General features: G+C 51.3%; 1 protein-coding gene across 5 annotated transcripts in view; it reads right to left on the reverse strand.

The window, feature by feature from the left end:
• The window catches only part of pikfyve (phosphoinositide kinase, FYVE finger containing), a 39,141-nt gene that overhangs the window by 11,883 nt on the left and 14,758 nt on the right, over positions 1–12,500 (reverse strand). For 4 of the 5 annotated variants that reach the window (XM_061236645.1, XM_061236644.1, XM_061236642.1 and 1 more), the window contains 14 exons: positions 11,851–11,940; positions 11,360–11,498; positions 10,756–10,913; positions 10,335–10,446; positions 9,639–9,780; positions 8,646–8,813; positions 7,201–7,263; positions 5,589–5,718; positions 4,777–4,957; positions 3,764–3,838; positions 3,287–3,394; positions 2,708–2,848; positions 1,587–1,713; positions 1–681 (listed from right to left, as the gene is read on the reverse strand). The exon at positions 1–681 is cut by the window's left edge and continues 560 nt beyond it. In XM_061236645.1, the coding sequence (XP_061092629.1) occupies positions 1–681; positions 1,587–1,713; positions 2,708–2,848; positions 3,287–3,394; positions 3,764–3,838; positions 4,777–4,957; positions 5,589–5,718; positions 7,201–7,263; positions 8,646–8,813; positions 9,639–9,780; positions 10,335–10,446; positions 10,756–10,913; positions 11,360–11,498; positions 11,851–11,940 (2,315 nt within the window). The remainder of the gene's footprint in view (positions 682–1,586; positions 1,714–2,707; positions 2,849–3,286; positions 3,395–3,763; positions 3,839–4,776; positions 4,958–5,588; positions 5,719–7,200; positions 7,264–8,645; positions 8,814–9,638; positions 9,781–10,334; positions 10,447–10,755; positions 10,914–11,359; positions 11,499–11,850; positions 11,941–12,500) is intronic. The other variant, XM_061236646.1, reaches the window with a different exon arrangement.

Raw genomic sequence — 12,500 nt, forward strand, 5'->3', positions numbered from 1 at the left:
CCACGAACATGCCGGTGTCGTCCTGCAGCGGGTCGCGGAACAGCCGCGGGGCGGGCGGGGCCGGGGTGGCGGGCGCGGGCGGGGGCGTGTCCGAGCCCGAGCTGTCCCGCGAGCCGGCCCGCGCCAGCGCCCCCTTCGGCCCCGCCTCCTCCGCCGCCGGCCCCGCCCCCAGGTCCGACATCAGGAAGGGCGGGGTCACGGGCGGCGCGGGGGGCGGGGCGGGGGCGCAGGTCACGGGGGTGGAGGTCAGCGCGTCGGGGTCCTCCCCGGCTCCGTCCGGCCTCTCCGCGGCCCCGGGGCCCTCCGAGGACTCCGGCCCGGGCCCCGCCCGCTCCTGCTCCTGCTCCGGGAGCCCCGGCCCTCCGTCCCCCGCGGGGAACGGGTCGCCCCCGTCGCCCACGGCCCCCCGCTCTTCCTCCCGCTCCTCCTCCTCCTCCTCCTCCTCGCCCGCGCCGCTCTCCAGCAGGCAGGGGAAGGAGCTGGTCTTGGCGAGGCTGGGCGGCATGGCGAACTCGTCCATCAGGAAGGAGATCTCCAGCTGGGAGTGGTACGCCACGCAGATCATGAGCACGATGATCTCCTTCACGCGCGCCAGCTCGTACTCCAGCGCCCCGCGCAGCTTCACCGTGCAGCCCAGGTGGGCCGGGCAGCCCTCGAAGAACATCAGCGTCTTCGCCTTGTCTGCCAATGGAGGGGGGGGTGGGGGGAGGGAGGTGAGTGACAGCTCAGCCGGCCAGTCAACAACACTCAAAGCTAACCAATGAAAACGGACGCTGGGTCAGACCTGGGTGACATCCACAGACGCACTGACGGACTGGATCACATCTCAGAGGCCAAGAGCACAGCCCACAGACCTGGGTCAAATACGTCTATGTTTTGGCTGCAAATTGTAAATTGTGTTTTCTACAGTCTATGGAGCTTGTCTGAACCTATGAGATACTCTCAAAAGGTGCAAACCCCCGCCTACTGGTCCTCTCGCATGGCTCAATGGCACCAGGCGAGATCTAATCGAGCGCAGGAAAATATCTGAATCCAAAACCATTATGCATTTGACCCAGGTCTGCCCTGTATTCACACAACCAGGAGTTGTCCTTCCAAATGCAATCAACATTTCACTTTATGCTTGTCAAACTACCATATATCACACTAACGCGCATACGTCTACATATATTATGTGTGGTAAAATAACTTTAATTCGATATCATGGTAAAGAGGACATTAGATACAAGGAGCTAAACAAGCACTGATGCACTGATGGTAAACGCAAGAACAGGCAGTGCCTCCATGGAGCCTGACGAGACCAGATTAGTTGAGTGACGAGACAGAGAGCTGGCTAGACCAAATGAGTTGAGAGAGGGGCAGCCTATACAGTGGCTAATACTGGAACCTGGATGGTTGTTGGTTCAAGCCCCCGTGTAGCCACAATAAGATCCGCGCAGCTGTTGGGCCCTTGAGCGAGGCCCTTAACCCCACATTGCTCCAGGGGGGAAATGTCACCTGCTTCGACTAATCAACTGTTAAGACGCTTTGGATAAAAGAGTCAGCTAAATGACAGTAATGTGAAGTATTTGTGAGCGTGGTCTCACTGTTGGCCAGCTGGAAGGAGTGCAGGCAGAACTTGTGGCAGGTTCCCAGCCGGGGCTTGGTCAGCAGCTGGTCCATGGACATCACCAGGTCCCCCTGCGTCATCCTGCTCACCCGGTCCAGCACTTGCTGTAGAGGAGATACAGACAGACACACCATGACCACATCTCTCACACACACACCATGACCACATCTCTCACACACACACCATGACCACATCTCTCACACACACACCATGACCACATCTCTCTCACACACACCATGACCACATCTCTCTCACACACACCATGACCACATCTCTCTCACACACACCATGACCACATCTCTCACACACACACCATGACCACATCTCACACACACACACCATGACCACATCTCTCACACACACACACACCATGACCACATCTCTCACACACACACCATGACCACATCTCACACACACACACCATGACCACATCTCTCACACACACACACACCATGACCACATCTCTCTCACACACACCATGACCACATCTCTCACACACACACACCATGACCACATCTCTCACACACACACCATGACCACATCTCTCACACACACACCATGACCACATCTCTCTCACACACACCATGACCACATCGCCCACAGACACACCATGACCACATCTCTCTCACACACACACCATGACCACATCTCTCACACACACACCATGACCACATCTCTCTCACACACACCATGACCACATCTCTCTCACACACACACCATGACCACATCTCTCACACACACACCATGACCACATCGCCCACAGACACACCATGACTACATCTATCACAGACACACCATGACTACATCTCAATGACTAATTTTCTCCTACCCCTGAAAAGACTGAACCGCTCGACAGTCACAAGTGAATCAACAAAAAATGGACAAAACAAATTATTTCTAATGAATTATTTTCTTCTTCTTCTACATTCCAGCTATTCAGAAATTTTCTGTGATATTCTGCGAATTCTATATTACAAATAACAGTGACTAAATGCCAATCCTTGTGTGTGGGACCATTGTGTAAGGACAGGCATGTAGGAAACACTTATAAATGGTGAGACAGGGCTGTTTGGAGGCGTGGGCGGGCGGCGCACTGACGGGTTTGACGTTGATGACGAGCGTGATGCCGTGCTCCAGCAGCATGTCCTGGGCCATGCGTGACACCGTCTTCTCCACCAGCACCAGGTTGGGCCGCACGTCCGCGATGCGCTGCACGTAGTTCTTCAGGAACTCCCGCTCCTGCCCCCCAAAAAACACGCCGCCAAAAAACGTTCAGAACGTCAGGTCGGTTTTTTTAACTGCGCTTTTCTGGGCCTGCCACAGCATCTCTACTGGGGGTCTTTGACTGGGGGCCACTCCTAAACTGTTTCTTGGACTTGCCTTTGTGTTTTGGATCATTGTCTTGCCGCTTAACCAAACTACACTTCAGCTTCAGCTCACAGCCAGATGAGGGCACATTCAAAACCAATCAATACATCTATCAATCACCATCCTCATCGGACTTATAAGATGAGAATGGACGTATAAAAATGAGAATGCATAAAAATCCTCTAGCCACATTTCAGCTAACCTTTAACACTCCCAGACAAACAGTTCAGCAAGGCTGCAATGTTATGACGTGGTTTCTGCAACGTTGTGAGAACGTTGTGCATTAGCCGTGATAGCAGGGAGTCTCACCTGCAGCACGATGGGGTCGATGCAGGTGAACTTGGTCTCCTCCCTGTACAGGTACTCTATGGAACACTTCAGCAGCAGAATCTTGGGGTTCTTGATGTAGGAGTTCATCTGTGGAGGATCATGGGAAATGTAGTTTGTGAGCTGTAAACAATACACTATACAGTGCAGAAAAAAACAAAAAAACAAGACAGCCTCTATTTTAGTCTCGTATTTCTATGACTTTTTCCACTTCATTTCAAGATTTCAAGTAACTTGTCAAGCAAACAGCAACTTCAAACAAGCTAATATTTTCAACTTGAGAATAAAAAAAGTTTTAAGTCTCAGTAGAAGACTGAAACACTTGTTAGGAGAGTGCACTTTGTGGTGTAATTGTTATTATTATTATTCATTTAAACAGGCGGTCTCATTGAGATCAAGATCTCCTTTCCCATGGTTCCACGGTTCTGCTTTCCCCACGGTCACATGACCACTTCCCACCTTCTTATGGGTGATGTTCTTGGTGCAGACAAATCCGTTCACCACAGCCGAGTCAAACTTCTTCCCGCCCGGAATCTGGGATTAATAAAACACAACTGCCGGGTTACAATCTGTCTGCCACAAATAAAAGCATGAATATCACATGACATGACAACACTGGGTGTGAGACATCGGTGTGCCAGGCTGTGTCACTTATTCAGAAATACAGACTGAACTTGTGAAATGATGAAAATCAGGAACTCTGAAACAAAAGCTGGTTACGTAATGAATTTAACGGCTCTCGGGAAGCTACACCTAGGAGAAACCTGTTCCATCTGGACAGGGACATTACAGAAAGGAAACTTCTTTTTGGGGGTTTTTTTGACGGTGTGTTTGGAGGTGTTTTTGGGGGGTGTTTGGAATGGGACATTACAGAAAGGACATTTTTCTTTTTTGGGTTTTTTTTAAATGGTATTTGGGGGTGTTTGGGGTGCCTGACCTTCTTGATGTGGACGAGCTGGCGGATGTCCATGGGGGTGTTATGGGGGTGTATTGGGGTGTATGGGGGTGTATTGGGATGTATGGGGGGTGTTTGGGGAGTTATGGGGGGTGTTATGGGGGTGTTATGGGGGTGTTATGGGGGTGTTATGGGGGTGTTATAGGGTGTTATGGGGGTGTGTGGGGGGTGTTATGGGGGTGTATTGGGGTGTATGGGGGTGTATTGGGGTGTATGGGGGGTGTTTGGGGAGTTATGGGGGGTGTTATGGGGGTGTTATGGGGGTGTATGGGGGTGTATGGGGGTGTATGGGGGTGTTTTGAGGGGTGTATGGGGGTGTTATGAGGGGTGTTATGGGGGTGTATGGGGGTGTTATGGGGGTGTATTGGGGTGTATGGGGCCCCTGACCTTCTTGATGTGCACCAGCTGGCGGATGTCCATGGGGGTGTATGGGGGTGTTATGGGGGTGTATGGGGGGTGTTATAGGGGTGTTATGGGGGTGTTATAGAGTGTTATAGGGGTGTTTGGGGCCCCTGACCTTCTTGATGTGGACCAGCTGGCGGATGTCCATGTCGTCGTCACAGCTGCGTACGTCCGGCCGCACGGTCTGCACGACCTGCCGCACCACGGGCACGATGATGTCCCGCCAGGACAGAGACAGCGACTCGCTGTACAGCAGCTGCTGCAGCAGCGCCATCATGTGGCTGTGGTTCGCCGAGCTGTGGAGGGAGCAGGGCGGGGGGACCAGGCCCCTACGTTAACCCACAGCACCAGCATCTGCTTCAGCCCTGCGCCTCCCCGCCCGGCTTTACACACTCGCTTATTATCTGAACCGGGCGGGAGAAACAATCAGGCGGTGCGAATAATTATTTTACCAACGCCGAAGCCGAAGGTGAGAAATGATAAAGCGACACAAGCCGACTTCCTGTTTAACACCCCGTAAGAACAAAATCACAGTGAAGTACTGAATGTCTGGAAGCATCGAATGAGACAACAGTCTTCTAACCCTGTTTTCAGGCGCGAGGTCGCAAATATGCGATTAGAATGTTCTCAACTGAACGTTCTAATGCTGATGTCACAATCACCACTGCCGGCTGAAAGCAGCGGAGTTCTAGAACACTGTAACTTGGAACTCTGAAGAAGAAAACGTTCCAATAAACCAACCCCTTCAAAGGGTTAAAACTTTAACCTGATGTGCTGCTTCCAAACGGTTTGGACCAGGCTCGCCCACAGACTTAGCATCGGGAGGAGCCTGTGAACTCTACGGCAGTACCGCGGTTGTTTGAACGCTGTGTGAACTTTGCATGAATGTTGTATGAGCGTTGTGTAAGCGTTGCAATAAACACTCACAGCAGCCTCTCCATGGCCTTCTTCTCCCCGTTCTCCTCCCTCAGCTGGTCGAGCGAGCTGTGGTGCCATCCCAGAGGAGTGAAGAGCATCTCCTTCGCCTTCTCCTCCACCCGGCGGTTAAACAGAGACTCTGGCACAGGAAGGGTTAACACCCAATATCACTCCTCCACCCGGTGGTTAAACAGAGACTCTGGCACGGGAAGGGTTAACACCCAATATCACTCCTCTACCCGGCGGTTAAACAGAGACTCTGGCACAGGAAGGGTTAACACCCAATATCACTCCTCCACCCAATATCACTCCTCCACCCGGCGGTTAAACAGAGACTCTGGCACAGGAAGGGTTAACACCCAATATCACTCCTCCACCCGCCGGTTAAACAGAGACTCTGGCACAGGAAGGGTTAACACCCAATATCACTCCTCCACCCAGTGGTTAAACAGAGACTCTGGCACAGGAAGGGTTAACACCCAATATCACTCCTCCACCCAATATCACTCCTCCACCCGGCGGTTAAACAGAGACTCTGGCACAGGAAGGGTTAACACCCAATATCACTCCTCCACCCAATATCACTCCTCCACCCGCCGGTTAAACAGAGACTCTGGCACAGGAAGGGTTAACACCCAATATCACTCCTCCACCCAATATCACTCCTCCACCCGCCGGTTAAACAGAGACTCTGGCACAGGAAGGGTTAACACCCAATATCACTCCTCCACCCAATATCACTCCTCCACCCGGCGGTTAAACAGAGACTCTGGCACAGGAAGGGTTAACACCCAATATCACTCCTCCACCCAATATCACTCCTCCACCCGGCGGTTAAACAGAGACTCTGGCACAGGAAGGGTTAACACCCAATATCACTCCTCCACCCGCCGGTTAAACAGAGACTCTGGCACAGGAAGGGTTAACACCCAATATCACTCCTCCACCCAATATCACTCCTCCACCCAATATCACTCCTCCACCCGCCGGTTAAACAGAGACTCTGGCACAGGAAGGGTTAATGCCCAATATCACCACATAGCAACTGCCTGCTACGTACACGTCGTATTGGACATACCACAACCGAAACTTTATTTATCCATGTCTGGATTTTTTTTTTTTTTTTTATGTTTCTGTACAAGGCCGAGTGTGGAGATTCCCCACTATATTCTTATATTCTGGGAAGCTAGAAAACCTTCTGCAAAAATGTGTTTTGTGTTCAGTCAGGTTCCCTTTGAAACCCAGTCAGTGCGACCAAAATGCAATAATAGAGGAAATATAAAAATAAATAAATAAATAAAAATCAGGAAGGGGGCAAATACTTTAGATAGGCTTGCACTTGCCGTTTCTGCGTTTCTGTTTTTGTAAAGTGCACTGATGCAAAGTATACACATAATTAGAGATAAACGTAACAAACAATACACATTTACAATATAGTGCAGAATGCAGAATACTTTCCATAAGAACACTCCAGAATCAAAAAAAATTATATAAATGCAGGCATCTAAACCCTGGACTGAATGAGCCGATGAGAAAATACGCACAGTGCTCCACCAATAGCAAGTAACGGCATTGCATCACAACAGCAGCTGATTGGCCAGCGCTGGAGAGGGGGCGGTACCTTTGATGAAAGCGTCGCTGATGGCGATCTGCTGTCCCCCGTCCTCTGTCACCAGCAGCTCAGCTAGAGGTCACGGAGAGAGGTCAGAGGTCAGAGGTCAGAAAGTGTGAGAACAATCACAGAGCACAACATGGCTCCTCATTTCACACACCTGGCAGGTATGGCTACGCCAATATTCGGCAGGAAGCGCCTAATCCCTTTAGCTAATCTGCAGCTCTGTTTTAACACAAAACATCATTAAAGGAATGGGTCATCCTTCAGTGGTTGTGGTTTTTTTTTGTTTTTTTTACTCAAAGTACTAAGTCAATTTATAAGATAAAGTCCATCGTAATTCAGATAATGTCAAATCATGATGTGACTACAGAGCACACACTCAATAAAGAAACTTACCTAGCAAGAGGAAAGAGCCCACAGAAAAACCTGATTGAATTAAATCATTTCCCCAGAAGCTGATTAACAATCAAGCACCACCCACAAGATATGCGCTTACTTTTCTGGGAAAAACAGGAAAAAATGTACAGAATCAAAACACCGCGACTGGAGGAAACAGCCAAACCGAACCGTCTGGAGCCGCGCGTAATCTCTCAGTGCGAGTCATGTTCCACACGGAACACGCAAAATGGGAAGTGGCTAGTGTATGGGACGGTCGATAGCACCTCCCCTTCCTGTTCTGCCCTGCCACAAACACGACGTCCCTTCTGCCTTTACTGTCCAATCACTGCCGCCGGACCTCAAGCGGCGCACGGCCGTACGCGGGTTACTGCGCAGGGACCAGTGCACACAGACCACAGAAGAAGAAGAAGAAGAAGAACGGCTCCCGTAGGGTGACACAGCCAATGCCTGATCTCTCTGATGATTACCCAGGGATGCTGTGTGTCAGCAGAGCATTCATTCCGTTGCTCCGACGCAATCAAGGGGTGGGAAATTAAAAACCCGATCCCAACCTCAATGCCACAACGCGTGCCCACACCGCAGCATTCCACAGCACATTAGAAGCATTAATATTTCATGCAGCCAAAGGCCCAGCCATTTAGCGGTGCATAATGGCTTCATCAAAACATCGACAACGTCAAGACCGCAACAACAAAACGGCCGTTGCGTACGATGTCATCGGCGCTAATGCCGCGTGAACGTTCAGACTGGAGGACGATTCAGGATAACGAACGGTGTGTGTGGGAGGTCTGGAGAGAAGGTGGGGCCGAGAGTTTCAACAGATCCCGGCTTCCAAACCACAGAAGGAGAGGTACTGTCAGAACCGGGCCCGGGTGTAATAAGACCGCTACTCTACGTAAGACCGAGGGGAAGCTGCAAGCTGGGGGGGTGGGTAGATGGTATCGGGGTGGGTAGCTGGTAGTGGGATGGGGGGGGTTTGGCTGGTTGGGATGGGGGGGGTTTGGCTGATTGGGTTGGGGGGGTTTGGCTGGTTGGGGAGCGGGGTCCCACACCTTTCTGCTCAGCTGGGTGCGGGGGTACGTGGGGGTACTTGGAATGCTTCTTGATGTGGAAGTTGACGTTGTCCTGCTCCACGTTGAGGTTGATGGAGGCGGCGGAATCGCTGTCCACCGCTGACTGAAAACTACTGACCGAGGTTCTCTTACTTGGACTGGCGGAGTCTGTGTGTGTGTGTGTGTGAGACAGAGGGAGAGAGGGAGAGAGGGAGGGAGAGAGAGAGAGAGAGAGAGAGAGAGGGAGAGAGACAGAGGGAGAGGGAGAGACAGAGGGACAGAGGGAGAGACAGAGGGAGAGAGAGACAGAGAGAGAGAGAGAGAGAGAGAGAGACAGAGAGAGGGAGAGGGAGAGGGACAGAGGGAGAGACAGAGAGAGAGACGGAGGGAGAGACAGAGAGAGACAGAGGGAGACACAGAGGGAGAGGGTGAGGGAGAGAGAGAGAGACAGAGAGAGAGAGAGAAGGGGAGAGAGGGAAGAGGAGATGGAGAGAGACAGGAGAGAGAGAAAGTTTAACACCAAGCATACAGTATTGTGCAAAAGTCTTGGGCAACCTAGATTTCCTTTATATAAATTTGGTCCTTGATGTTTCACCTTATTGCCTGTATTAGTACGTCAGCAGAAAAAACATGCGGCAAGAGAGACAAAACCAGGAGATGATCACACATATGTTTGGAACAACCTACCAGCTAATTTTCTCATTAAAATAGCAGGACATCGCACCTAAGAGAACCGATGCAGTTGTAAAGGATGGTGGATGAAGGATGGTCATGAGCATCGATTGTTCACGGCTATTAATAGTACATTTTTTGATATCTACATCTCATAATTTTTTTTTTTTTTAAAGCATCTTCACTGTAAGGATGAGCCTGAGACCTTTGCACAGGACTGTAGATAGGCAGTACGTGCTTTCCCGAGTGACACGGTGTTAGTCTGAACACACGGGTGAGGGGACAGAGAGCCAGGGGCAGGCGGGGGTCGGGGCTACGCACTGGGCATGGGGTAGTCATCGGCCAGCTGCTCCGGGTCACTGTCGTCGAACTTGATGTCTTTGAACCAGGACGGCTCCGAGTGTCCCTCCAAAGAGTTAACGCTGTCGCTGTCCGGGGACGGGGTCTCGGAGAACTCCGTGCTCTGGGGGATAGAGAGGTTCATCGTCATCATCGCCATCATCAACGTCATCATCAACGTCATCATCACCTACATCATCATCATCATCACCACCATCATCATCAACATCACCATCATCATCACCACCATCATCATCATCAACATCACCACCATCATCACCTACATCATCATCATCACCACCTACATCATCATCAACATCACCATCACCTACATCATCATCATCATCATCATCATCATCATCACCACCATCAGCAACATCATCATCATCACCTACATCATCATCACCACCACCATCACCATCATCATCACCACCATCATCATCACCACCATCATCATCAACATCATCATCATCACCTACATCAGCATCATCATCACCTACATCATCATCACCACCACCATCACGATCACCATCACCATCACCATCATCATCAACCGCTACACCAGACAAAGGGTGAACAACATTCCTTTAGACATCATATTATTTGACAGTATTTAGCATTTTTGAACGCAGTCATCTGTGGACCAGTAACTGGGAAAGAGAGGGTTACACCCCGCACCTGCAGGGGGCGATAGAGAGCGTACTCGTCCCTGAATATCTGGTCATGGTGAGTGACACAGTCCAGCCAGCGACCATCTACCAACGCCTGTCCTATCGCCACCGCCTGAGCCCTGAGAGAGAGAGAGAGAGAGGGAGAGGGAGAGGGAGAGGGAGAGGGAGAGGGAGAGAGAGAGAGAGAGAAAGAGAGACGAACAGAGAGAGAGAGAGAGAGAGACAGAGCGAGAGAGAGACAGAACAAGGGAGAGGGGGAGGGAGAGGGAGGGAGAGAGAGAGAGAGAGAGAGAGAGAGAGAGAGAGAGAGAGAGAGCGAGAGTTAAGAGACTATCATAGTCTCTGAGTTCCATTGTCACCCCTAATCATGGCGATAAGTAGGTGTATCTGACCACAGGGTCACAAAGAAACCTGAGAGAGCCCTCTACCTGGTGGAGATGGTTCCGTTGCGAAGGAGCCAGTTGACCAGCTCCTTTCCCACGATGCAGTTGGGGTAGGTGCGCAGCCAGTACCGATGGTCCTGGAACTCCATGCCCGTGCTGTTGTGGCAGATCTTCTTCCACAGGTCCTTCAGCTGGGACGAGTCCTAGAGCACCACACCCAGCCACGTTAACATATTACTCTACACGCGGCGAAGCTACTTTACCCTGGCGAGATTAGAGCGTCTGAGGCGGTTATCCACTGAAGCTACCATGCTGAGGCTGGCTTTCTTCACCCCAAAGTTTAAAGAGGAAACACACGTTCCCCCCTCCCCCCCTCCCCCCATGAAAACACAACTAAAATAGAGCTGATACCAGTTAAACTGGGGTATAGGGGGTTTGGGGTGTGAGGTGTAGGGAGTTAGGGGGTGTGGGGTATTGGGTGTTGGGGGGTACTGGGGTATGGGGTATAGGGTGTTGAGGGGTATATTGGGGTTTGGGGTATAGGGTGTTGGGGGTATGGGGTATTGGGCGTTGGGGGGTATATTGGGGTCTGGGGCATAGGGCGTTGGGGGGTATATTGGGGTCTGGGGTACAGGGGGTTTGGGGGTACCAGCAGGATCTTGCGCTCCTCCTCGTTGTGGTCGGGTTTGGGCAGGGCGCGGCTGGTCTGGGGGCTCATGGAGCTGTCGTAGGACGGGACCACGGAGGACCCGGAGCGGTCCAGAGACAGGTTGGTGATGCTGGCCGACCTGCCACAGGAGAGGAAGACCGGGGGGGGGGTCAACGAGGTCACCACCTGAGCCGCCCCCGTCCGGCTAACGCCTGGCGCTTCAGACCAATAACAGACACTCACAGATACAGACACACTCACACACACTCTCACACGCACACACTCACACACTCACATACACGCACACACTCACATACACGCACACACTCACACACTCACACACACGCACACACTCACATACACGCACACACGCACACACGCACACACTCACACACTCACACACTCACACACTCACACACTCACACACACTCACATACACGCACACACGCACACACGCACACAAACACACACACACACACACATACACTCACCGCTTCCTGGCTGGAGATTTGCCCACATCTTCTGGCACAGCAGTTAGCCTGGAGCTCATACCACTGCTCTGGGATTCCTGATGGATCAGACTAGAACACACACACACATTACTTTCTGCAGCAATCCGGGAATTAAAAGTTCTTTAAAAAAAAAAAAAAAAAGGAAAACTCCTACTCCTAATGAAAAACGAAGTTTCGTATTGGAAAACAGACATGCAAAAATGCCAATTCAACGGCGAGAACAGCAAACTTTCACTCAAAAGGGTTGAGCAGGTAGGGGTTAAAGGGTTGAGCAGGGAGAGGTTAAAGGGTGGAGCAGGTACAGGTTAAAGGGTTGAGGAGGTAGAGGTTAAAGGGTTGAGCAGGTAGAGGTTAAAGGGTTGAGCAGGTAGAGGTTAAAGGGTTGAGCAGGTAGAGGTTAAAGGGTTGAGCAGGTAGAGGTTAAAGGGCTGAGCAGGTACAGGTTAAAGGGTTGAGCAGGTACAGGTTAAAGGGTTGAGCAGGTAGAGGTTAAAGGGTTGAGCAGGTAGAGGTTAAAGGTTAAAGGGTTGAGCAGGTAGAGGTTACAGGGTTGAGCAGGGAGAGGTTAAAGGGTTGAGCAGGTACAGGTTAAAGGGTTGAGGAGGTACAGGTTAAAGGGTTGAGGAGGT

Source organism: Conger conger, chromosome 3 (genome assembly GCF_963514075.1).
Source record: "Conger conger chromosome 3, fConCon1.1, whole genome shotgun sequence".
In the NCBI taxonomy this organism is placed as follows: domain Eukaryota; kingdom Metazoa; phylum Chordata; class Actinopteri; order Anguilliformes; family Congridae; genus Conger; species Conger conger.